We start from the raw sequence: 24,711 nt of genomic DNA on the forward strand, positions 1-24,711 counted from the left end.
TGGAGACAGACACCGCCTGCTCCGGAGGAAGAGCTGCGATCTCAGCAGCTCCGCTGAGCCACCCTCCGCCGCGGGTCCCTCCAGCCGGGAAAGCAGCAGCAGAGAAAAATGGGGGGAGAGGGTGTGGTGTGGGGGCCTTGCTGGTTGCTGGGCTTAGGGAGTGGGCGGTGGGTGACCTCCACTGGCGGCTATTTGTAGCATGGCCCAGCAGGACAGCAGATGAGTAACTAGGCCAGGGTCTCCGCCTCCCAGGGAGAGGAGCAAAGGGAGGAAGGAGTGAAGCCCTAACTGGGGGGCAGAGCTGGAAGTTGGGCAGTTTCCTGTCTGAAATTATGGAGGAAGCAGCCTAAGCAAAGGGGCCTGGGATTTAGGGGCCCAGTCTCCCCCATCTCAAGTGGGGCTGAGGCATCCTAGGCCTGCCCTGTAACTGGATCACATCTGTGCTGTGCTGTATCCTGGAGAAGCAATAAACTCTCTCTATTCTACTGGCTGGTGGAGTCTGTTCGTGCCACGAAGGGGGTCAGGAGTCGGGGAACCCCGATGCGTCGTCACAGAAGGGAGGGGAAAAGAGATGGCCGGTGCAATTTTTGGGGGAGGGGGAATTGCTAGTTTCTAACGGGTCCTCTGCTCCCCGCTGGGGATCCCTGGTTGCAATGCGTGGCGCCCTCCACAAACTCTCCGCTCTGGCTGGAGGGAGGGCGAGGCAGCCAGCTAATCTCAGGCACTACCAAAGGCCCAGGGGTGGCTGGCTCTGGCTCGCTCTCTCCCGCGGGCGAGTCCCTTTTTCACACACACCCCACATGCGGTTCCAAGCTGCTCAGAGTTGCGGGGATCTCCCTTCTGGAGGCAGGCTCGTCATTTCTCAGTGGTGACACCGCGAGGGCGGGGGAGCCAGGGGAGGGGGAGGCGAAGGAACGTGCTAGAAAAAGGACCCGTTCGCCTCTCGCCGCCGCACAGGCGCAGTGTGAATGCGATAATTCGGAGGGAAGCCCCAGCGAGAGGAGCAGTAACGACAGCAGTTCTTGCCACTGCGAAGCGGCTCGGGAACAGGGTGACATCGAATAGTGGCCAGGCACGCAGGCAATCCCGACCCCTTACTTCCACCGGTGGCTCTCCATCAGCCTAGCCAGAGGCGGGGAAGTTGCAGTGGGATGGAAGGGAACGAAAGAGAAGTCAGAGTCCCGTGTGAATACAGGGCGCTCAGCCTCAGTAGTAACATCCCCTCCCTCCCAGCCCTTCCTTCTGTATCGGACACAGAGCTGCTTTGGGTGAAAGGGAATCCCCGGCCTCGTAGGGAGTGGAGAGAGAGAGAGAGAGAGAGAGAGAGAGAGAGAGGAGCTTTCTGCTCTGGTGCACACAGATTGATGGCTCCCAGGACACACCCGGTCGTAGGACCCCTGAGTTCCTTTTTCTCTCAATACTCGGAGTTCGGATACTCGGAGTCTATAATACTATAGACTATTAGATTTATTGGCGCACTAGCTTTCATGGGCAAAAGTGGGTCTTTGCTCACGAAAGCCTGTGCTCCAATAAATCTGTTAGTCTATAGGGTGCCACAGGATTGCTGACACAAAAGACAGGACTATGTAGCACTTTAAAAACTAACAAGATGGTTTATTAGACCATCATCTAATAAACCATCTTGTTAGTCTTTAAAGTGCTACATAGTCCTGTATTTTGTTTCAGCTACACCAGACTAACACGGCTACATCTCTATCACTATTCCACAGGATTGCTGGTTGTTTATGCAGCTTCAGATTAACAGGGCGACCCTTCTGATTCTAAGCTAATAAGGATTGTGAAACCTATTGTGTCAAATGCATCGGTAAACTCTTGGGGGAAACTATATGGATTTTCTATACCTGGTACATACAATGCCCAATAGAGAACACAATTGGCATAGTTTATCAAACCCAACAGTAACAGCAATCCATAATTGCCCATTAGAGGGCGATCAGTAAATCTACCGCCCACGGAGAGATGTTTGTAGGCGCAGCTCAGGATGCATCCAGTGGTTATAAAGCCCTGGAGACTAGCGAGTTTATGTTCATGTTTAAAAGGCCGTGTATCGGTTTTAGCTGGAAGGTTCCCTAGACTGCGTAGGTGAGTTTCCCTCTATCCAGCTCTTAATCATTAGCAGGAGGAGTGATGTTTTTTAGCGGAGGGAATTGGCTTGCCTAGCAATCTCTTCCTGGTTGTGTCAGTCTGGAGAATATTGGGGCTTTTGTTTCCAAACTCCGAGTAGTGAGAGAAAATGGGTGTGGCAGCGCCTTGGGGTTTTCTGTCTCCTGCACCCCTGTAGTGGCACAAACAGACTCCACCAGCCAGTAGAATAGAGGGAGTTTATTGCTTTTCCAGGATACAGCACAGCACAGATGTAATCTGGTTACAGGGCAGGCCTAGGATGCCTCAACCTCCCCTTGAGATGGAGGAGACTGGGCCCCTGAATCCCAGACCCTTTGCTTAGGCTGCTTCCTCCATGATACCAGACAGAAACTAACTAACTTCCAGCCCTGCCTCCCAGCCAGGGCTCCACTCCCCTTCTTCCCATTGTTCGCTCCCTGGGAGATAACCTAGTGGGACAGGTTTGGGCCCCCTTGCATAATGACTCATCCCCTGCCCTGCTGGGCCTTGCTACAGACAGCAGCCAGAGGAGGTCACCCACACCCCACACCCCAGCATAGCAACCAGCAAGGTACCCGCTGCACTAGACACTGGGTGTGTCCTGGGAACCAGAAATATGTGCACACCAGGGCAGAAAGCTCCTCTCTCTCTCTCTCTCTCTCTCTCGCTCTCTCTCTCTCTCTCTCCTTCGCTCACTACGAGGCTGGGGATTCGTTTTCACCCAAAGCAGCTCTGTGTCCGATGCAGAAGGAAGGGATGGGAGGAAGGGGTTGTTCCTGCTGACTTCTTTTTCGTTCCCTTGCATCCCACTCCAACGTCCCCGCCTTTGACTAGGCTGCTGCAGAGCTCCCAGCACTCCTGGGCCAAGTGCAGGCTCCCAGCTCCCGGAATGTGCATCCCCAAGCACCTGCTTCCTTTGCTGGTGCCTAGATCCGGCCATGGGCGTTAGATTCCCTCTTTGCGTCTCTGGCTCTGTGGGACTTGTCAGCGGTCACACAGAGAGGCCGCGGAGGATCAGGGAAGGGAATTCAAGTGTACAAAGCCCAGGCTGGAGCCCTTAGTTCCCTTCCCCAAATACTCACTGGCTGGTGGCAAAGGCGGGCCAAGGGGGAGGGGGAAGGATTCTTCATTCGCAGCGAGACAGGGAACAGGAGTGAATAGCTCAGCGGCTAGTGGGTCTGTTCGCTGGGTCCCCACGAGCTGCTATTTAAACAGGGCGTCCTGAGTGAAACATGGCACCGCCCAGTCTGTCTCCAGGCTGGAGAGTCCCTGACCTGCCCATCCCCCTCTGTTCCCAGACACCTCCGGTGTCTCCGCCTGCTCCTCTGTGTCTTCTCTTGTTTCTTTTCCTTCTCAGCGGTCTCTGCTCCACGGGCCCAGTGGCACTTCGGCTACAAACGGGGGACGTGGCTGGGCAGTGAAAGGGTTAAAGCCCCGCGGCAGGTTTGTGTTTTATTCCCAGGGAGGCGCCTTCTCTGTTCTCTGCCTAGCCCCGGGTTGTTCGTGTCTCTGCTGCCACCTCCTGGCGCCCGCGGGTTCTGCAGCCTGGGTTTTTGCAAGAGCATCAACAGGTTTCGTGTCACTGTGTCTCTGGCACAGTAATAGCGGGCGGTGTCCTCGGGCTTCAGGCCGGTCATTTGCAGGGACAGCAGGTTGTTGGGATTGTCCCTGGAGATGGTGAATCGGCCTTGAACAGCCGGGGAATACCACTGGGCCGATCCATCGTATTTAATCGTAGTCACCCACTCCAGCCCTTTTCCGGGAGCCTGCCGCACCCAACTCATCCCGTAGCTGCTGAAGGTGAAGCCGGAGGCTTTGCAGGAGAGGCGCAGAGAGTCTCCGGGCTTCTTCACATCCCCTCCGGACTCCACCAGCTGCACCGGGCACCTGGGAATAAAGGGATGTTAGAAGAACCGGTATAAATCCAGCCAGAATTGCCTGGGCCTCTGGCTCTGCCAGGTGATCAGGACCACAAAATACCTTCCAAAACCGCTACAATGAAAACAGCTGCGACCCAGAGTCTCATTGTCCCTGTTGTTGACGGGGAAAGTCCTCCTGGGACTGGCTGGTCACTACAAAGACCCACGGGACTGCGGATTGTCTCTGAGGGTGCAGCCTGGGCAGAAAGGCGCAGTTTTAAACAGAAACGTCTTCCTCCTATTTGCATAGCCCGCTAGTTATAAGGGACCCAAGCCCCTTCCCTCAGGTTACGAATTTCTGGCTCAGGGCGGAGTCAGACCTTCCCTTGCTGTGTCTGTTCAGCGACCAGACCCGGTGCGGAGGGTTAAAGGGGAGAGAAGCAGCTGCGGGTTTGAGCCTAGATCCCGGATTATGAATTTAGGGCCCGATTATCATCAGCTGATCCGGTCGTGGGGAAGGGTCTCTGGATTCCTGTCCGTGCGGAGATCGGGTAGGGGGTCAGTGCCGAATCATGAGGTTACCCGGGGCTAGTACACTCAATGGAGGGTGAGGATTCCTCGGTGTGAACGGGAGTCTTTCTCTAATGTTACATTCCCGTTCCCCTTGCCCTTCCCATTGGTTCCTGGGCTGGAATCCCACCTTAAAATAAGGAATAAGGGATCTTTCAGAAAAGGCTTTATTTTTTGGAAGATCAGCGTCTAGACTGGCGCTTTTTTCCCCGCAAAGCTCTGTGCCGAAAAAAAGCGGCAGCCATTTTTATGCTAATGATGCGGGCAGATTTAAATGCCCGCTTTATTAGCAATTGCAATTCCAATAGGTCTAATTTGTAGTCTAGAGGTAGCCCTCACATAGGGACCGAGGGGCTGGTGACTCTCAGGTGATGGGGGGGGGGGAAGGAGTGATCTCTGGAGCCCCCTCCCATGTTCAGAGGGGCCAGACAGCCGAAAACTGGCTCAGTGTCCGGGGAGGGACTGTGTCCCAGGGATCCATTGGGCCGGGACCCCGCTAGGGAAGGCAGATTCCCCCCCCCCCCCCGCGCCGGGGGCAGATTTCGGCAGGAAGCCCCTTTCCTTCCCCGGCAGCAATCGACTGCACCGAACTGACCCGTGGGACTTACCCTTAACAAGTCCAGATTCTGCGTGGGAGCAGAAGACAGGCTACTGGCCTAGATGGACCATTGCTCTGGCCCCGTTCGGCCAGTCCTATGTGCAAGACCAGATGCATTTCCTGGTGCCTAACACGGCATTCCTGGACAACTCTGGACAACTCTGTTTGCTATTGCGATATAAGTTGCATTGGGATACAATCAGTAGAATAGCACGTCCTGCACTGTTGCAAAGAAGGAAAATCCGATTCGTTGTCCTTTCCCTGCGTTGAAAAGTCGGGTCAAGCCCCCGAAAGCCCTGGGAGCAGGGAGTGACAGGGCAGGACACCAGGACTTTTAGCTTTCCCTGCACACGCTGCGGTACAATTGACTCAGGTCACTGCCTCATCTCGATGTTGGTCGAATTCAAGTTTGCTTCGAAGCAGCGCCCCCGTCTGGCCGCATCCAGGGCTGCAGCTGCTGCTACTAGGGGAAGGCCTCGTGCAGCTCTGCTGGGATGAGGGAGGGAAAACTGGAGTGAGAAGGAGGAATTGCTGTAGGCAGGGCCTGAGGCGGGGAGAGACAGGAACTTTCTCTCTGGCAGTGTCTGGCAGAAACCAGAAGTGAATGTACCTTTCCCACCGATCCAGCCAGTGACTTTCCCCTCAATCTGTCCTTCCTCTCAGACCACATTGCAGCCAGAGGGCTGATGTCTGGCGGTGTTGGGTCTCTGCAGATTTCATTGACTACAGGTGGAAACGTTCCTGCCCAGCACCGCTGAGATTTGGTCCCCTTGGAGCAACGTTTCCTGAAGCGGTTTCCGAGTCTGAGAGTCTGAATTTGTGGGTGCCCAATGGGGTCGCAGGCAGCCTGATCCCCAGAAGTGACTCACTCCCCACACCGGGAGCTCGGCCCATCAGAGATGTATCCGATCAACTCCGGCCCTGCCCGGGGAGGAGCCAGAGCTAGGCCCAGTAGTGATTCCTGACAGAGACACCAGCGACTTCACAGGTGAGCCTGAGGTTCGCGCCCGGCTTCGCCGCCCGGGGACAGGATGGGAGAGGAAACGAAACGAACGTGACCCACGGGAAAGTCTCCAGCTCCATCCCTGTTTCCCGGCTGGCACATAGACACTCACGGGAGGGGGGAAATGCTCCAGCGGGTGGGTCTGTGTCTGGGGAGAGCCCGAAGCTCCTAGAACCAAGGGCTGGTGTTTAACCAGGAAGCCCCGGGCAGGGATTGGCACTCCAAAGTTTCCCCGAGTGAGTAGAGGAGGCGGCAGGGGGTGAGCATTCAGCATAAGCGTCATATCCCCTGAGGGTACAGGTGTCCTCTGGGCACCCCGGACAGACCACGCGCTCTGCTGAGCTGTTCGTTGCTCCGGCGATTTGCCGAGGAGAGAGCAGAAGTTCCACGTTTCTAAATCATCCACCGCGTCCCTGTAGCTCTTGGGTAAATCCTACTAGAGACACTCTGCGCACAATTTGAACTCATGTGAGTCCGGGCGGTAGGTGCCCAAATCCCTAGCCGGGTTGGGTAATCTCCGCTTTAGCGAGTCTGGACCCCAATTCCTTGTGTGTAATGGCGGGACTGGAAGGGACCTGGAGAGGACGGGGTGATCTAGACCCACCCAGACAGAGGGTTGTGTTCAGCACTACAGACCAAAAAATGCCTCAGGTGGAAGGGGAAGGGCCGGGCACGGAGAGGAGACTGAGAGTGGAGCTGCCGTGGGTGGGTCTGTCCCTGACCTTGGGAAGCCGCTTCCGCCTTCCTGATCCCCCCCTTCCCCCGTCTGCGCAGCTTGGCAGCTCTTCAGGGCCGGGGCAGAGAGCAGGTGCCCAGGGCAGCGTCCTCTGCTCGGCTGGGCAGGGCGGGTCCAGCGTCACATCCCCGGTCACTGCATCTCCTGGTTCCCAGCCATGTACGCCGGGGCGCTCAGACACTGACTGCTGGGGGAGGGGGGAAAGGGCTGGTACCTCAGCAGGGCCACGTGAAAATCGGCGTCATTTCCTCTGCCCTGGCCAGGCAATCGGGGGTGCAAGGAGCATTCTGTTGCGTCCCTTTCCCGTTCGATTCGATTCTAGTCTACTCTAGTCTATGCCAGGCGCGGTCTCACCCCGCGGGTCCCCCAGTAGCACCGGGCGCCTCCCTGCGTGTCGCTCTTACTCACGCCGAAGTTCCTAGCTCTCGGGTCGGGGAGCGCAGGGAGCAGGGCCCTGGGGACAGGTCCGCTCCTGAGACAGACCCTCATTTCCTGCCGCTTGCTCCAGCTTATTCAGCGGCTGCGATGGCTCCGGTCCCCTCCAGCTGGAGCCGATTCTGTCCCAGGAACAGTCTTAGCCTGGAAAGTGAATCAGGGACTTGGGGATCTAACCCCCTTTAGCTGTCTCTGATCTTAAGTCACTGGGCTGTAATGACCCGGGTTCACACGGGTAACCATTGGCCAGGGTGAGTGAGGAATTAGCAGGAGCTCTGGATTCTCTCACTGGAGGTGTTTGAAGGGCTGTAGCTGAGGCTTGCGTCTCTCTGTATCTCGTGCAGTAATACGTGGCGGTGTCATCGGCTCGCAGGCTGCCCAGCTGCAGACTGTGTTCCAATGTAAGTTGTCCCTGGTGATGGTGAATCGCCCCTGAAAAGCCTGGGCGTAGCCAGTGCCACCACTACTTGGACTGATGTATCGCACCCACTCTGGTCTGTGTCCGGGAGCTTGCCGGATCCAATCAATATTATAGCTGGAGAAGGTGTAGCCGGAGGCTTTACATGTCAGCTTCACAGACTCTCCGGGTGTGACGGTGGAGGGGACTGGAGCACATGACCTTTGAGGAGAGGATGGGGGTGTGACGGCGCGTTGGGGGTCCCCCGTCTCCTGCACCCCGAAATGGCACAAACAGACTGCACCAGCCGGTGGAATAGAGGAAGTTTATTGCCTCTCCAGGATACAGCACAGCACAGATGTAATCTGGTCACAGAGCTGGGCTAGGATGCCTCAGGCCCCCTTGAAATGGGGGAGACTGGGCCCCTAAACTCCAGCCCCTTTCCCTAGGCTGTCTCCTCCATGCTCCCAGACAGCAACTAACTAACCCTCTTCCAGCCCTGCCCCCCAGCCAGGGCAGCATTCCACCTTCCTTTGTTCCTCTCCATGGGGGGTGTCTGGCCACTGGTTTGCATAGTGACTCATCCTGTTTTGCTGGGTCGTGGTACCCACGGCAGCCAGTGGGGGTTACCCCAGAGCCAGCACCATAGAAACCAGCCAGGTACCCCCACTACGTCACACAAGGCTTTCGGACCTCCCTCTCCAGGCTATCAATTTGGTTTTGGTCATTGTGATTTTATTAAAATTAAATGGGTACACTAGTTGGAAATTGTTTTATTTCACTAACTGATGTTTTTCATTTTTAAAAATTTTAAACAATCAAAAGAACACGTTGAAAAGTGTAAAAGCCAAAAAAAAGGGGGGGACCTCCAAAATGTTTTTTTGCTTGGGGAGGCAAAAAAACTAGAGCCAGCAGGGCACTTGTTCCCAGGCGCCATTGCACAGCGCTCCCTCCAAACATGCAGAACCTGAGCCAGTGTCAGTGAAAGCCACTTAAATATCACCTCTGATTTCAATGGGATTTGGGTGTGACTCAGAGTTGGTACCTTGCTGGTTGCTGGGCTTGGGCTGTGGGTGACCCCCACTGGCTGCTGTCTGTACCACTGCCCAGCAGAGTAGCTGATGGGACAGGGAGGTTACCTGTTTGACCAGTTACCTCCTAAGGCAAGGAACAAAGGACGGTGGAAAGCCACCCCTGGCTGGGGGGAAGAGCTGGAAGGGACGGTCTTTTAGTTGCTGTCTGGGATCATGGAGGAGACAGCCTAGGGAAGGGGCTGGAATTTAGGGGCCCAGTCTCCCCCATCCCAAGGGGGGCTGAGGCATCCTAGGCCTGCCCTGTAACCAGATTACATCTGTGCTGCGCTGTATCCGGGAGAAGCAATACACTCCCCCTATTCTACTGGCTGATGGAGTGTGTTCATGCCACTACGGGGGTGCAGGAGACAGGAAACCCCAACGTGCCATCACACTAGCACTTCCCCCAGCCAGGGCGGCATTCCACCTTACTTTGTTCCTCTCCCTGGGAGGTAACTGGTTGAACTGGGGACCCTGAAGCATATGCTGGAGGCCTTTATGCTCCCGCACCCGCAGGACTGGGACAAGTAGCTGCCCCATCTGCTGTCTGAATAGGGGGAGGTACCCCAAGGTTCTGCCAGGCTCTCCCAGACCGAGTCAGGGTGCAGAAGGGGGTAGGACCCCCTGGGTTGCTGAGAGAGTTATGGGAGGGGAAGACCTCCCTGGATGAAGCGTCGGGGGTGGAAGAGATCCTGGCTTTCTGGGAAAGGCTCGCTGGGCTCATGGGCCCAGCCAGAGAGACCCTGGACAGAGATCAAGGGCAGTGGAAGGGCTGGTACAGCCACCGAAGACGGGCCCAGGCTCAGCCTCCCAGGGAGGGAGACAAAGGAAGGAGGGGACAGGGCTGGGAGAGAGTTTTAGTTTCTGGCTGGTATTATGGAGAAAGCAGCCTAAGCCAGGGGCTGGGATTTAGGGGCCCAGTCTCCCCCATCTCAAGGGGGGCTGAGGCATCCTAGGCCTGGCCTGTGACCAGATGACATCTGTGCTGTGCTGTATCCTGGAGAAGCAATAAACTTCGTCTATTCTACTGGCTGGTGGAGTCCGTCCATGCCATTACGGAGGTGCACGAGGGGGAGAACTCCGACACGCCCCCACAGCCCCTGACGAGGCTGGCAAACAGACTCTATAAATAGCTTCTCTTGCGTTTCTCCCTCTTCCCTCATTGCTTTCAGAGCAGGCTGAAGAGAAAAAGCGAAGTATTAACAGCAACCGACAGGGATTCTATTTCCTCATTGTGTGCCCATAACGAAAGGATTCCCTTCCATTGCCGGGGTCTGTGGCAGACGAGCGAAGCCGGTGTCACTCGCGGGCTGTTTCACTTTCTATTTCCCGGTGTTTCCAGGGCTTCGCTGGGCCGGTCTCGCTGCAGCTGTTCAGGTTCGCGGAGGAGGTTTTTGTATTCCCGGCAGTTGGTTTCTGCTCACTGTGTCTCGCACAGTAATAGCGAGCGGTGTCCTCCGCTCTCAGGCTGTTCATCTGCAGATACAGCAGGCTGCTGGAGTCGTCTCTGGAGATGGTGAATCGCCCTTTCACCGCATCGCTGTAGAACGTGCTGTGGCTGTTATCAGCGTTATAGATCAGTGAGACCCACTCCAGCCCCTTCCCGGGCGCCTGCCGGACCCAGCTCATATGGTAGCTGCTGAAGGTGAAGCCGGAGGCTTTGCAGGAGAGCCGGAGCGATCCCCCGGGCTGTTGAATTCCGCCGCCGGACTCCACTAGCTGCACCTGGGGCCGGACACCTGAGGGCAAAAGAAAAAGGAAAAAAGAGGATCAGAATCCCGTTCACACGAGAGCTCCGGCAGCGCCCCCCGAAGGCCGAACCCATTGGAGTCACTGCGCTCTGGGCTAGGCCAGGACCGGCCCATTTCCCCTGGCGTCTCCCAGCAATGTGGGAGCGGGGAGGGGAGAATTACCCGGCAGCGCGGCTAGAAGGAAGAGAAGGTTCGGCCACAGCATCGTGCTCTGAGGCGGGAGCGGTTTCTACTTCCAACTGCACCGACCCCGGGACCTGGGCCTGCTGCTTCTCGCACCGCGCAGCCCTGGGGAGCGCAGGATTTATGCGGGGCCCCGAGGCACGGGATTTGCATCTCCTGCTCCTTAAATAGCCCTAAACCGCCCCCACGCTTAACCCGGGCCTCACGGGCCGGGAGGAGTTCAGAGGGGGCTTGGCCGGAGAAGATGAGCGAGTCTCTCCCATCGTAGGAGCATTTCCGCGGGGATCTCTCCCAGACGCCGCGCTGCCCCTCGCAGACAGACTGTCCCATTGATCGTTCGCCTGTCTCTGGGTTCTGCCTGCCGCTCTGCCGCCCTTGGGTCGTGAGACCCTCCCACCGCGCGCCCCAGTGCCCGGAGCGCTAGCCTGGTCCGAGGCTACACACACAACCCCTCACTGCCGTGGCCCAGACTGCAAAGGAGAGAGACGCTGCTCGCAATCCCCTCGCCCCCCAGAGCGTGGGGGACCCAGCCTCGCGGATTTTGTTTGCTAGAGACCCATGGTGGGACAGTGGAGGGGGCCGAAGCGCTACTGAGGGATCCCCGATGCTGGGGAGGACCCTGAGTCTTGGGGGCCAGATCTAGGCATGCAGCGGGCTGCATCCGACCCCTGGGCCTGAGGTTCCCCACCCCGGCCTAGAGCTCTATTCTGGTCTGCGCTAACCGGGTGTTGCTGCCTGGGTCACTAATGTCTGAACTTGGCTGTTTCTTCTGTCAGAAGAAGGGGGCAAACATTTGACACCGGGGGGAGGTGGAGCCTTTTGTATCCTGCCGGTTGCTGCGAGACATTGAACCAAACTGCACAGGCTGAATAGAATAGAATAGAATAGAATAGAATAGAATAGAATAGAATAGAATAGAATAGAATAGAATAGAATAAGCTTCAAGCCAGACCCCCAGTTTTGGCACGTGGGTTTGAAATTCTTCCTGGCACGGCTGGATAAAATTATTATTAGATTAATCCCTGGAAATCCAGGGGAGCTGGGTGCGTACCCGCCAGCCTGCTCTGAATGCCTAAGCCCAGGCGTCCGAATGAGCTGAAGTCTGCTACGTCACATAGTGAACATGGGCAGGGGGTGCCGTGAAGGTATCTCCAGGCAGGAATTGTAACCCGGCAAGTGTGTCTAGGCCTGTGTGACTGAAAATGAAACACCTTCAGGTGCTGAGTGGGGCTAATTGTATAAAAAAAATCCATGTAATTGAACTGTTATATCCCCCTTCTCCTTCTCCTTCTTCTTGTTTTCAACGCCCTCGCTGCGCAGGCAACTATACAGAGAAACGGGTCTTTAGAACATAGAAGCACCAGACCGGGTCAGACCAAAGGTCCATCCAGCCCCGTGTCCTGTCTGCCGACAGCGGCCAGTGCCAGGTGCCCTGGAGGGAGTGGACCAACAGGGAATCATCACGTGATCGCTCCCCTGTTACCCTCCCCAGCCCCTGACAAACAGAGGCAGGGACACCATTCCTGTCCGTTCTCCCTGAAGGCTGCAGGTGCTGGAGATGCCCCTTTGCGCAAGGGCGGGGTTTGATCCAAACAATTATCAGGGGGCTGGAGGGGGGGATCAGGGATCAGTGACCCCACCCTGCCTGTCACCCGCCCTGAGGGCTCAGCCCGTCCCCTGGTTCTCTAAGGGCCCCGCTTCTCCCGCTGCCTTCCCTGGGAGGAGGCGGGAGCCGCACACTGGGCAGGGTCTGAGCAGAGAGTCACTGGAGTAGCCGCAGCGCGAGGCCGGATGCAGCTGTTCGTTCTCCCTGAGCCGGGAAACACCCGCTGGGCATCCGCTCCCTGCGCTCCCCAGGCAGCTGGGCTCAGCAGCGCCTGTCTCCCCTCCCAGCTGGGCGCGGGCCAGTCGGCGGGGAGACAGTGTCCGTGTTATTGTGCGGAGCGTGAGCGCCGCCTCCAGGAAATGGCGTCCCAGTCCCTGCAGGGGGAGGTTTTTGTGCGAGCTCAGATTCGCTTCCCCTCGCTCTGTGGTCGCGGCGCAGTAATACCCGGCGCTGTCCTCCGTGCTCAGGCTGGTCATTTGCAGGTAGAAGTTGGCGCTGTCCTTGGAGGCTGCGAACCGGCCCTGCACGGAGGCGGCTTAGAACCTGGTGTTCGCCTAATCCTAATAGTGAGCTGTGACGTAGTGGGGGTACTTGCTGGGCTGTGGTGACCTCTGCTGTCTGGAGCAAGACCCAGCAGGGAAAACCTCATTATGCAAAGATGACGCCAAACCTGTTGAACCAGACACCCCCATGGAGAGGAACAAAGGAAGGTGGAATGCTGCCCTGGCTGGGGGGCAGGGCTGGAAGAGTGTGGGTTAGTTGCTGTCTGGGAGCATGGAGGAGACAGCCTAGGGAAAGGGGCTGGAGTTTAGGGGCCCAGTCTCCCCCATCTCAAGGGGGCCTGAGGCATCCTAGCCCAGCTCTGTGACCAGCTTACATCTGTGCTGTGCTGTATCCTGGAGAGGCAATAAACTTCCTCTATTCCACTGGCTGGTGCAGTCTGTTTGTGCCATTTCGGGGTGCAGGAGACGGGGGACCCCCAACGCGCCGTCACATGAGCCAGCAGCTCTAGACCCTTCCCGGGCTGCTGCCTGACCCAGCTCATCCAGTAGCTGCTGAGAGCAAACCCGCTGGTGGCGCATTGCAGCTTATGGGCCTCTCCGGGCTTCTTCAGCGCTGGGCCCAACTGGGTCAGAACCACCTGCGAGCGGGCCCCTGGGGAGAAGGGAAACAGGGAAATTAGAAATTGAAATAATAGGAACGGATTGGAGCCGCAAATTAAAATCAACAGGAGTAAAAGGAGCTGCATGAACCACATTGTCCAATAAAGGGGGTGAGACCCCAGAATTAAGCGCTGTTATCAATCCCATCGCTGGGAGCATCCCCCTTTCTCCCCCCCCCCCCCCAGAACAATCCCTTGTCCCTGCCGTGGGTGTATGGGGGGGTGGGGAATACCTTCCCAAACCTCAGCGAGGAAAACTAGAAGCAGCCAAAGTCTCATTGTCCCTGGCTCTGAAGGGGGAAGTTCTCCGGGGACTGGCTGGTCACTGCACAGACCGAGGGGAACTGGGTGCACCCTTGGCGGAGGGAGAGAGAGATTTAAACGACAAACTCAGCCCCTGTTTCCATATCAATTCCTTCCGAAGGAGCCCAGGTCACCTGCCCGGGGATTGAGACAGGGGCAGGAGAGAGCGATGGGGATTCCGGCGGAGCAGAAGGGAGGGTGATTATGACATAGTGTGGGTACCTTACTGGTTGCTGGGCTTGGGCTGTGGGTGACCCCCTGTGACGGCGCGTTGGGGGTCCCCCGTCACCTGCACCCCGAAATGGCACGAACAGACTGCACCAGCCGGTGGAATAGAGGAAGTTTATTGCCTCTCCAGGGTACAGCACAGCACAGATGTAATCTGGTCACAGAGCTGGGCTAGGATGCCTCAGGCCCCCTTGAGATGGGGGAGACTGGGCCCCTAAACTCCAGCCCCTTTCCCTAGGCTGTCTCCTCCATGCTCCCAGCCCACAACTAAACTCACTCTCTTCCAGCCCTGCCCCCCAGCCAGGGCAGCCTCCACCTTCCTTTGTTCCTCTCCATGGGGGGTATCTGGTTCAACAAGTTTTGCATCACCTTTGCATAGTGAGGTTTTCCCTGCTGGATCTTGCACCAGACAGCAGAGGTCACCACAGCCCAGCAAGTACCCTCACTACGTCACACCCCCACTGGTTACTCTCTGTACCAGGGCCCAGCCGAGTAGCTGATGGGACAGGGAGGTAACCTGTTTGACCAGTTACCTCCCAGGGAGAGGAACAAAGGAAGGTGGAATGCAGCCCTGGCTGGGGGGCAGGGCTGGAAGGGATGGTTGTAGTGTGTGTCTGGGAAGCAGGGGAGAAGGAACTAAGGAGGGGCCTGGCATTGTAGGGCCCAGGCACCCCCCATTTCAAAGGGGGGTGTGACGGCGCGTTGGGGGTCCCCCGTCTCCTGCACCCCGAAATGGCACAAACAGACTCCACCAGCCAGTGGAATTGAGGGTGGTTCATTGCTCCTCCAGGATACAGCATAGCACAGATGTAATCTGGTTACAGGAACTGGGGCTAAGGGGCCTCAGTGCCCCCCTCGAGATAGGGGAGTCCCAGCCCCCCTCCCCAGCTTCTTTTCCCCTGCTTTCCAGACAGAAACTAACCAACTCTCTTCCAGCCCTGCCCCCCAGCCAGGGCAGCATTCCACCTTCCTTTGTTCCTCTCCATGGGGGGTGTCTGGCCACTGGTTTGCATAGTGACTCATCCTGTTTTGCTGGGTCATGGTACCCACGGCAGCCAGTGGGGGTTACCCCAGACCCAGCAGCATAGAAACCAGCCAGGTACCCCCACTACGTCACAGCGGGGGCTGAGGCCTCCTAGCCCCAGTTCCTGTAACCAGATTACATCTGTACTGTGCTGTATCCTGGAGAAGCAATAAACTCCCTCAGTTCTACCCATTGGTGGAGTCTGTTCATGCCACTACAGGGGTGCAGGAGGTGGGGGGTCCCCGATGTGCTGCCATACTGGTGTCAGGAGTGGGATGCACTGCACCTGGTGGATGGAGCTTCCAGCGGAGAGTTACAAGGCACAGTAGAAGCAAGAGCCATGGAGCCAGGCATGCTGGAGTCAGAGCGAAGTGGTTCCTGAGAATTGTGGGATGCTGCAGAACTAGACTGGTGAGTCTGCACCAGGGGGACCAGCGGGCAGATGGCCTACGCCCGACTCTTGAAGGCAGAGCTGGTGAAGCTCTGCAGAGAGAGTGGCTTGCCTGTGCAGAACGCAACCAAGACCCAGCTGATTGCCCGGCTAGAGGAGAATGACCAGTCACGGGGCCAGGATCTTGTCCCCGTGGGCAGCAGCCAGACCCTCTGTGACGTAGTGGGGGTACTTGCTGGGCTGTGGTGACCTCTTCTGTCTGGAGCAAGATCCAGCAGGGAAAACCTTATTATGCAAAGGTGACTCCATACTGGTTGAACCAACCCCCATGGGGAGAAACAAAGGGAGGTGGAATGCTGCCCTGGCTGGGGGCAGGGCTTGAAGAGGTGGAGTTAATTCCTGGCTGGAAAGCAGGGGAGAAGGAACTGGGAAGGGGGCTGGGACTCCCCTATCTCAAGGGGGGCACTGAGGCCTCTTAGCCCCCAGTTCCTGTAACTAGATTACATCTGTGCTGTGCTGTATCGTGGAGAAGCAATAAACCACTTTTATTCTACTGGCTGGTGAAGTCTGTTCGTGCCATTTTGGGGTGCAGGAGACGGGGGACCCCCAACGCGCCATCACAGGCACAAACCAGGGCAGTTTAGTCCGAGCGCGTGGAATTGTGCGTATTTCTACAGGGTGGGAATCTCGGCCATTGTGCGTGGCGCTGTAACTAGCTCTGGCCCCTCAGAGCATGGCCATGTGTGCTACCCGCAGGTTACTCCTGTAGCATTTTGAAGCCACAGCCAGAGATCAGGCCTCCGTGATCTCAGCAGCCACAGACACCCCTAAGGCAATGAAGGCCGCTGTCCTTGGGATGCGCATGCTCAGAACCCATCAGACACCAACGGGAAGGGGGTGTCCGAATTCTCTGCGATACTTGGAAGGTGCCACTGCAGGCGGGTGCCAGACACACGAGTGTGCGGAACGTAGCTGCGAAATAAGGACACTGCTGGTTAGTGCATGAAACGTGCAGAGTAGGGAGCAGCCCTGGTCTCCGGGACTAGGCTGGCTTTTCATCTCCGTTCCCGGGCGCTAAGGGAGTGATGGGAAAGTGTTTGCGCTCCAGGCATGGCTCCCACACCCGGCTGGTGAAGGGCGCTCAGAGTGCAGTTGTTTGCATGTCGCTAGGCGCCTAGAAGAGAGATTTAGCTCCTTGAAAAACTGATGGAACTAGCACACGAAAGAGTTAATCCGTGACGTCAGAACCTTCCATCCTGATGGGCCTTCGCTCCCTTGTGCTCCATTCACGACTGTTTGGCGCGTGTCTCTGCTGCCCCCGTGCGGCAGACGCGGGAAGTTCCGCAGCTCTGGTTCGCGTACGAGCAGCTGCCGGGTTCGTGTCACTGTGTGTCTGGCACAGTAATAGCGGGCGGTGTCCTCGGGCTTCAGGCCGGTCATTTGCAGGTGCAGCAGGTTATTGGGATTGTCCCTGGAGATGGTGAATTGGCCTTTGACTGCATCAGCGTAGCTGGGACCCGACCCGTCAGTGTAAATAAACGCGACCCACTCCAGCCCCTTCCCGGGAGCCTGGCGAACCCAGTTCATATGATAGCTGCTGAAGGTGAAGCCGGAGGCTTTGCAGGAGAGGCGCAGAGAGTCTCCGGGCTTCTTCACATCCCCTCCGGACTCCACCAGCTCCTGGGACTGGGCACCTGCGAATAAAGACCGGTTATAAATATTGGTATCAACACAAGGGAGTTTAATATTCTCGCACTCCTACCGTTATTCCAAAGAAGAAAATACCTTCGAAAGCCGCTAAAGCCAAAATTCCAATTAGCCAAAACTTCATTGTCCCTGGTGCTGTATTGTTTGGTCACTGCACAGATTCAGGCAGCTGATAATTGTCTCTGCGGGTGCAGCCTGGGCAGAGGGAGGAACAGATTTAAGCAGGACACTCAGTCCCTCATTTGCATAATCCGCCTTACAAGAGACACGCACTTTCCTCCTGCCAGCGATATGACTGACTCGCTGTACGGTTCCAGGAGCAGGAGTCAGACCTCTTCAGCCTGGGTGTGTGTACAGCGCCCGCCCGACATAGGGTGCAGGGATACTCCTGACACTTCTGTATTTTTAGGGCCATGGTCAGCAACCAGGAGCAACCTGGCTGGGTTGATTTAGTTGGAATTGGTCCTGCCTAGAGCAGGGGGCTGGACTTGATGAGCTTCTGAGGTCTCTTCCAGCTCTATGGTTCTATGATTCTATGGTAGATCTTGGAGCTTCTGACAGGGGATCCTGACAGGTTTGACCAAGAGGCTATCAAGTGCCAGCACTTCAGCTGCCCCTCCCCACACTGCTGCACATTTCCTGCCCTTTTCCTTGGAGCTGCCTCCCCCTGGGGAGTCTCCTGGTTGCCATGCAGATGACAGGGGAAGGAGAGGAGGGGTTGCTGATGTCAGGGTGCCCCCTCCCACACTCCACAGAATGGAAGGGGGGCACAACAGGGTTTGGGATGGAGTGTGTTGGCTGCTTTTGAGAGTGATGCTGAGCCAGGTCCAGGGGAGCCTGCTTTAGTCCCACTGCACCACCACCCTGGAGCCAACTGAGGTAATCAGTGTCCAGCTGGAGCCAACTCCAAACACCTGCCCCAGTCATGAATCTCCTCCTGCACCCCAAACCCCTGGCCCAGCCTTGAGACCCCTGGACCCAAACCCCCTTACAGACTTTGTACCCTGAACCCCGTCCTGCACCCAAACTCCCTGCCTGAGGCTTATCTCAGCACCCCTCTCAATTCTAAACCCCTTAGCCCAAGACTAGATCTTGTGCCACAGCCCTGTGCTCCTGCCTGGTGAAAAGAAGGGAGGATGGGAGGAGAGAGGGAGGATGGAGTGAGCAAAGAGAAGGGGCACACAGGAGGCAGAGCAGAGGTATTTGGATTTGAGGTAGATCCTGCATTTAAGTTCAAAAAGTGATCTTGGGCTTAAAAAGGTTGGAGACCCCTAGATTTAGGGGCATGAACCCTACAGCGAATATGCTTCTTCCTACAGGGACTTCCCAGGTGAGAAAGAAAGAAAGAAAGAAAGAAAGACCTTCTCTGAATGTGGTGGGGAGAGAGGCCGGGCGCTAAATACGAGGCTGTAGGTTCCATGGGGAGCCCGGCGTTCTAAGAAGGCGCCTCAGCCCCTTGTGTGACTCGAACCCCCAGCACGCTCCAGGGCACCGACACCGCCAGGGCTGCCATCCGCAACATGGGGCTGGGTCCGCTGCTCTCAGTCTGAGCTGTTTGTGGATCTGCTGCCCTCTTGTGGGGAATGGGGAAAGGAGGATTCCTCAACCCCAGTTTTTGTCTGACCACCAGCAGGTTTTGTGTCACTGTGCATCTCTCGCACAGGTAGGTGTGACGGCGCGTTGGGGGTCCCCCTCTCCTGCACCCCGAAATGGCACAAACAGACTCCACCAGCTAGTGGAATTGAGGGTGGTTTATTGCTCCTCCAGGATACAGCATAGCACAGATGTAATCCGGTTACAGGAACTGGGGCTAAGAGGCCTCAGTGCCCCCTTTGAGATGGGGGGATCCCAGCCCCCTCCCCAGTTCCTTCTCCCCTGCTTTCCAGCCAGGAACCAACTCTCCTCTTCCAGCCCTGCCCCCCAGCCAGGGCAGCATTCCACCTTCCTTTGTTCCTCTCCATGGGGGGTGGCTGGTCAGACAGGTTGAGACACCCTTTGCATAATGACTCATGGCCTGTCCTTCTGGGCCTGGGTACCAACTGCAGCCAGTGGGGGTTACCCCAGAGCCAGCAGTGTAGAAACCAGTGTACGTCACAGGTAGGCTATGTCTACACTGGCAGGTTCTTGCTCAGCAAGGCCATTTTTGTGCAAGAATCAGCAGAGTGCCTACACTGCCCTCCACTGCCCTCCCTCTGTTGGGCAAGATGATTTACAATATGGCGGGGTAAGAGAGGGCTTCTTGCCCAAGAGCTACACTCTTTTCTAACAGGTGTGAGCTCTCTTGCGCAAGAGGGCAGTGTGGATGCCCTGTAGGGCTATGACTGCACTGCAGAGTTCTTGCCCAAGAACATCTTGCACAAGGGTTCTCGTGCAAGAAGTCTTGCTCAAGAACATGTCCACACTGCGCACTCTACATCTTCTTGTGGAGGAGCAAGTGGGCAGTGTGGATGCCCTGAGGATTATTGTGCAAGAACAGCCATTCTTGTGCATGAAGCGGCAAGTGTAGACATCTGTGTGTCTCACAGTAATAGCGGGCAGTGTCCTCGGGCTTCAGGCAGGTGAGTTGTAGGTACAGGAGGTTGCTGGAATTGTCCTTGGAGATGGTGACTCGGCCTTTCAGGGAGTCTGCATAGTCCCTGGTGTTCCCATCCGTGCTAACAGAGGAAACACATCCCGGGCGCATCTTCCCTACAGGTGGGTCAGCAGAGGAACAACGCGAGTCGCCAGCGTCGCTGTTATTTATTCATAAACGTACCGCTCCCACCAATAACTGACAGCGCTTCCCCGAGTGGGCGAAGCTCAACATGCAGAAAGGGAAACTGAGGCTCAGAGACGTGACTTGCCGGAGTTCACTCGGCGGCCGGACTCTCTGCCCAGCCTCTTCCGCTCCCATTGGCCACCTCTGCAGAGGTTACAAGGTGCGAATTCTCCCTTCCCGCAATTCCAGAGTCACCCTGGAGATATCAGGCCCCGCCCCTCAGACATTTATGACGTCACTTAGCTCGGCCCGCCCGCAGGCTATTGCAGCGGTCCCTAGGCCAAGTTTCTAGGGGAGGGCGGGGCCATTGGAATCTCTCCGGGAGGGGCTGGTGCGCAGGGCGAGGCGGAGCGGGGTGGCGGAGGAGAGGCAGGAAGGAGACAGAAAGCGGCTCCCACGCGATAAGATACAGCCCCAAACTCCCCCTCCCCCGCCTTCAATGACACTCACCGCCCATCCCCCGCATCAGGCACCAGCTCAGTGCAAAGTATCCGGGCCCCCATTGCGAGCAATCCCGCTTTAGCTTCCCCTGGGGGACAGAGAGTCTCACCCGCCCTGTTCCCCTGCCAAAGGCTCCCCAAGGCCAGGGAGAAGGGGGGGTCACGCTCCCTCGGACCCCGGGATGCTCCTCAGGGACATGAGGTCAACTCATTGCTCCCATCGATCCCCGCATCCTCAGGATCCCACCGCGCAGGAATGGGAACGGGCCCGGCCGATGCTGCCCCCTAAGGCCGAGTGTAAAGCAGAGCGCGCGAGCGTGTCTCACCACGGGCGGGCCCTGCACGCGGGGAGAGAGGTGCCGGTTTAAATCTCTCGCTCTGCCGGGCCAGGCTGCCCACGTGTGCACATCGAGGGGACGCTCCAGCGCCCAGTCTGTGGCGGGGGCGGGGACGGGGGGGGGGGGACGGGGACGGGGGGGGGGGGCGAGCGCGCTTCCCCGGGACACCCGCTCTGCGAAAGAGACCAGCCTGCACCGAGACTGAGCAATGAGCAGTCGCTTGTTCACCAGGGTTAGCCCCCGCTGCCCTTACGTTTACCAACCGGTGGGAGCGACCCTGCCCATTCCGGGGGAGTTGGAGCGAAGTATGGGGTGTGGGGGCAACTTGGAGGGCCACATGCAGGGCGGCATTTGACTGTTCCTGCCCTGCAGACATTGTTCTAATCCAGACACTGCTGGAACAGAGCGATGTTCCTCTGGGAGTCCAAGGCTCATCCCAGGCTCGTGTGTGGCCCGATTCGCGTTAACACAATCTCTGTCACCTCATCTCTCTGGGGCCGGGCAATGCGGGGTCCCCTTTTCAGATGGCTGCTCGGCAGCTAAACCTTGGGGATGCCCCAACGGGAAGAGGAGCAGGGGGATGATGAAGACGAGGAGGAAGATTCACAGGGATTCCACAGATGCGGAGCTGCCTTTGGCAGGGTGTTAACGCCCTTCCTTCCTTCCTTCTCCTCTCTGCTCCGATCCCTTCCTCCCTCCTCTCTCTGTTCCTGATTTGGAAGCACGTGTCCGGAGCCCCCTGGCCCCAGGCTCCATTGCGCAGCGCTCCCTCCAACTATGCAGAACCTGAGCCAATACCAATGGAAGCCACTTAAATATCCCCTCTGACTTCACTGGGATTTGGGTCAGAATGGTCCAACCCCCCTAGCTCGGGGAATGTGGGGGCGGGAAATGAGGTCACCCAACGCAGGGTGCTCGGTCCTATTTGTGAGGGCAGGGGACTGGACTTAATGACCTCTCGAGGTCCCTTCCAGTTCTAGCGTCCTAGACGCTGTTTTTATTTGTTTTTCACTATTATTATCATGAGTATTATGGCAGGGCCTATTGTGTGGAACTCTGATCTGGCTGCATTTATGCAACACCCCGCACAGGCGCACAGAGATAGTCGCTGCTTCTATGTGATACACCGGATAGCTGAGAATGACAAAGGATGTATAACAAATGGGGAAACTGAGGCATAAAACAATGTAGTGACACACACAAGGGCAATAGGAGATTCCTCTACACAGCCTGTACTGGAACCCAGATTTTCTGTGTTCCAAGCCTTTGTCTTAGTCACAACATAACGTTTTACAAATAATTCCCACGGGCTATTCAAATGTAGTTGTGTCGAACTGACAGCTTTCTGGTAATAAACACAGAAAGCACCAGCTGCCCCTGCTTTTGCTTCTAGGCCCACCCAGTGCCCAGAACTTGGAGATCAATGGTGGTTTCCCATTGCGCATCAGAAGCTGCCTTGATTTTAAAATCGTTGTGACCTCCCATTCCCGGGTTGCTTTTCCCACGCGCCAAAGTCTGGGCCTGTGGCTCTTTGGAAGCTGCCTCTCGGGTCAGTGCAAAGACACCATCAGGAAGACTCTGGCTGCCCCCCTCAGTGCACGAGTGTAGACTTAGCTGAACAAGAGTTCCCAGGACAAAGCTAGGGCCACACAGCTCCAGTGATCCTGGGACGCACAAAGGAAGATTTCTGAGTAGGAGAGAGGTGGTTTGACCTCTGGTGCCAGCACCGGTTGAATACTCTGCCCGAGTCTGGCGTGCACAACTCAAGCCAGGGGCTGATTGCTTGGGGAGGACGCTGTGACGGCGCGTTGGGGGTTCCCCGTCTCCTGCACCCCGAAATGGCACAAACAGACTGCACCAGCCGGTGGAATAGAGGAAGTTTATTGCCTCTCCAGGATACAGCATAGCACAGATGTAGTCTGGTCACAGAACTGGGCTAGGATGCCTCAGGCCCCCTTGAGTTGGGGGGAGACTGGGCCCCTAAACTCCAGCTCCTCTCCCTAGGCTGTCTCCTCCATCCTCACAGCCAGCCAGCCACCAACTCACTCCCTTCCAGCCCTGCCCCCCAGCCAGGGCAGCATTCACCTTCCTTTGTTCCTCTCCATGGGGGGTGTCTGGCCACTGGTTCAACAAGTTTGGCATTACCTTGGCCTAGTGAGGTTTTCCCTGCTGGGTCTTGCTCCAGACAGCAGAGGTCACCACATCCCAGCAAGTACCCCCACTACGTCACAGACGCACACAGCAGCCATGAAAATCCTGGCAGTGTAAGTCCTGCCTTATAATGATGGATGGACAGATCTGTGCTATGAGGCTGAGACTTTCAGAAACCTCAGCAACGTTTGTGTCTCCAGTTCCGATTCATTCTGGTGCAAACTGAGTGCGCATGTCCCTCGGGCGGCATTGAAAATGTCAGCCTGACAGCGAGGCAGACAGCTCGGGATTGTAGAAGCATTTCTATGGCAGATAGAGCTCCAGAGAGATACATTAGGCTGTGTGAGGATGGGTGAAGGGAGAGTCATTGAGGTGCCATGCCGATGTATTTATAGGTGGGTTTTCAAACAGACTCACATGCTACTCCTGCATCTGCTGCACATCAACGTGCAGGTGTCTGACCCCCCTCGCAGTTTTCTCAGAGCCGCTTTCACCTCCTTGTTGCGCAGCGTGTAGATGGCCGGGTTCACCATGGGCGTGATCAAGTTGCCAAAAATGTTCACAGGGGTCACCAGCACTTTGCTCAGCTGTGGCTGAGTGTAGATCAAAGCGCAGGGCCCGAAGAACATGGTCACCACCACCAGATGGGAGGCGCAAGTGGAGGTCGCTTTGCGCCGCCCTTCCCCCGCGTTCATCTTCAGGATGCAGAAGACGATCCTGACGTAGGAGGCGAGGATGAGGACGAAGCAGGTCATGGGCACCACCCCAGTGTTGGTGAAGACCACGGTCTCCAAGATGTACGTGTCCCCGCAGGCCAGCTTGGCCACAGTGAAGATGTCACAAAAGAAATAGTCTATCACGTTGGACCCGCAGTAGGGCAGCGTGAAGGTCAGGGTGGTGACGATGGTGGCGTGGAAGGAGCTGGCGATCCAGCTGCCGGCGGCTAGGAGGGCGCACACCCGGCGGTTCATGATGAGCAGGTAGCGCAGCGGGTGGCAGATGGCCACGTACCGGTCAAAGGCCATGACGGTGTACAGCAGGCACTCCGTGCTACCCAGGAAGTGAGCAGTGAAGACCTGGGACATGCACCCGCCCAGCGAGATGACCTTATCCTGGAACCAGAGGCTGGCCAGCAATTTGGGGACGCTGAGGGAAGAGATGCCCATGTCCAGCACGGCGAGGTTGCAGAGGAAGAAGTACATGGGGGTGTGCAGGCGGGGGTCAACGAGGACGGCTGAGAAGATGAGCAGGTTGCCCAGCAGAGTGCAGAGGTAGAAGGCTAAGAAGGTGAAGAAGAGGATGGTCTCGAAGCCCTCAGTGTTGGGGATCCCTAAGAGGATGAAATGAGTCACCTGGGTGCGGTTCTCCAGCCCCATTTAGGCCTCTTTCCTGGGGCAAAGGGAGAGAAATACAGCCAGTGAGTTACCGACCAAAAAGGCCCATCACCCTCTAGCTACAATATTCCCCTTCCATCCATCCATCGCCTGCGGGACTCGTTTTCCTTGACCTTGTCATGCCAGTTGGGAGCAGGGCCTCCCTGTGCAGGCACTGAGCAGGGTGAGAGAATGTGCCTGCCATGGATATCGGAGAGTCAAGTGAGACCAGACAAAACGGACCATCCGATTGTATAAGAATCTCTTTTGGCTGCTCTGTGCAAGATTCTTCACCTTTCTCATTGGGCAGTTACAATTTCTCCAGTCATGTTCTCTCTAAGCCTGTTCCCCACAGTATCTTGCAGTGTGTGGCTAACATTTGGGGAGCGGTTTTCTCTCCTTCCCCTTTCTTATCATAGAATCATAGAGCTGGAAGAGACCTCAGGAGGTCATGGAGTCCGGCCCCCTGCCATGAGCAGGACCACTCCCAACTAGTGCCCG

At 56.8% G+C, this 24,711-nt stretch overlaps 1 protein-coding gene and 1 gene segment (V, D, J or C); both read right to left on the reverse strand.

Moving 5' to 3' along the window:
* LOC112545106 (Ig heavy chain V region 3-like) overlaps positions 1-24,711 on the reverse strand; it is a 138,124-nt gene that overhangs the window by 48,998 nt on the left and 64,415 nt on the right.
* LOC102451055 (olfactory receptor 10D3-like) lies at positions 23,245-24,489 on the reverse strand. Its single transcript, XM_006133206.2, has one exon. The coding sequence runs from the start codon at positions 24,211-24,213 to the stop codon at positions 23,251-23,253; it is 963 nt and encodes a 320-aa protein (XP_006133268.2). The 5' UTR covers positions 24,214-24,489; the 3' UTR covers positions 23,245-23,250.

This window comes from Pelodiscus sinensis, chromosome 30, assembly GCF_049634645.1.
Source record: "Pelodiscus sinensis isolate JC-2024 chromosome 30, ASM4963464v1, whole genome shotgun sequence".
NCBI classification, from domain to species: Eukaryota; Metazoa; Chordata; order Testudines; family Trionychidae; genus Pelodiscus; species Pelodiscus sinensis.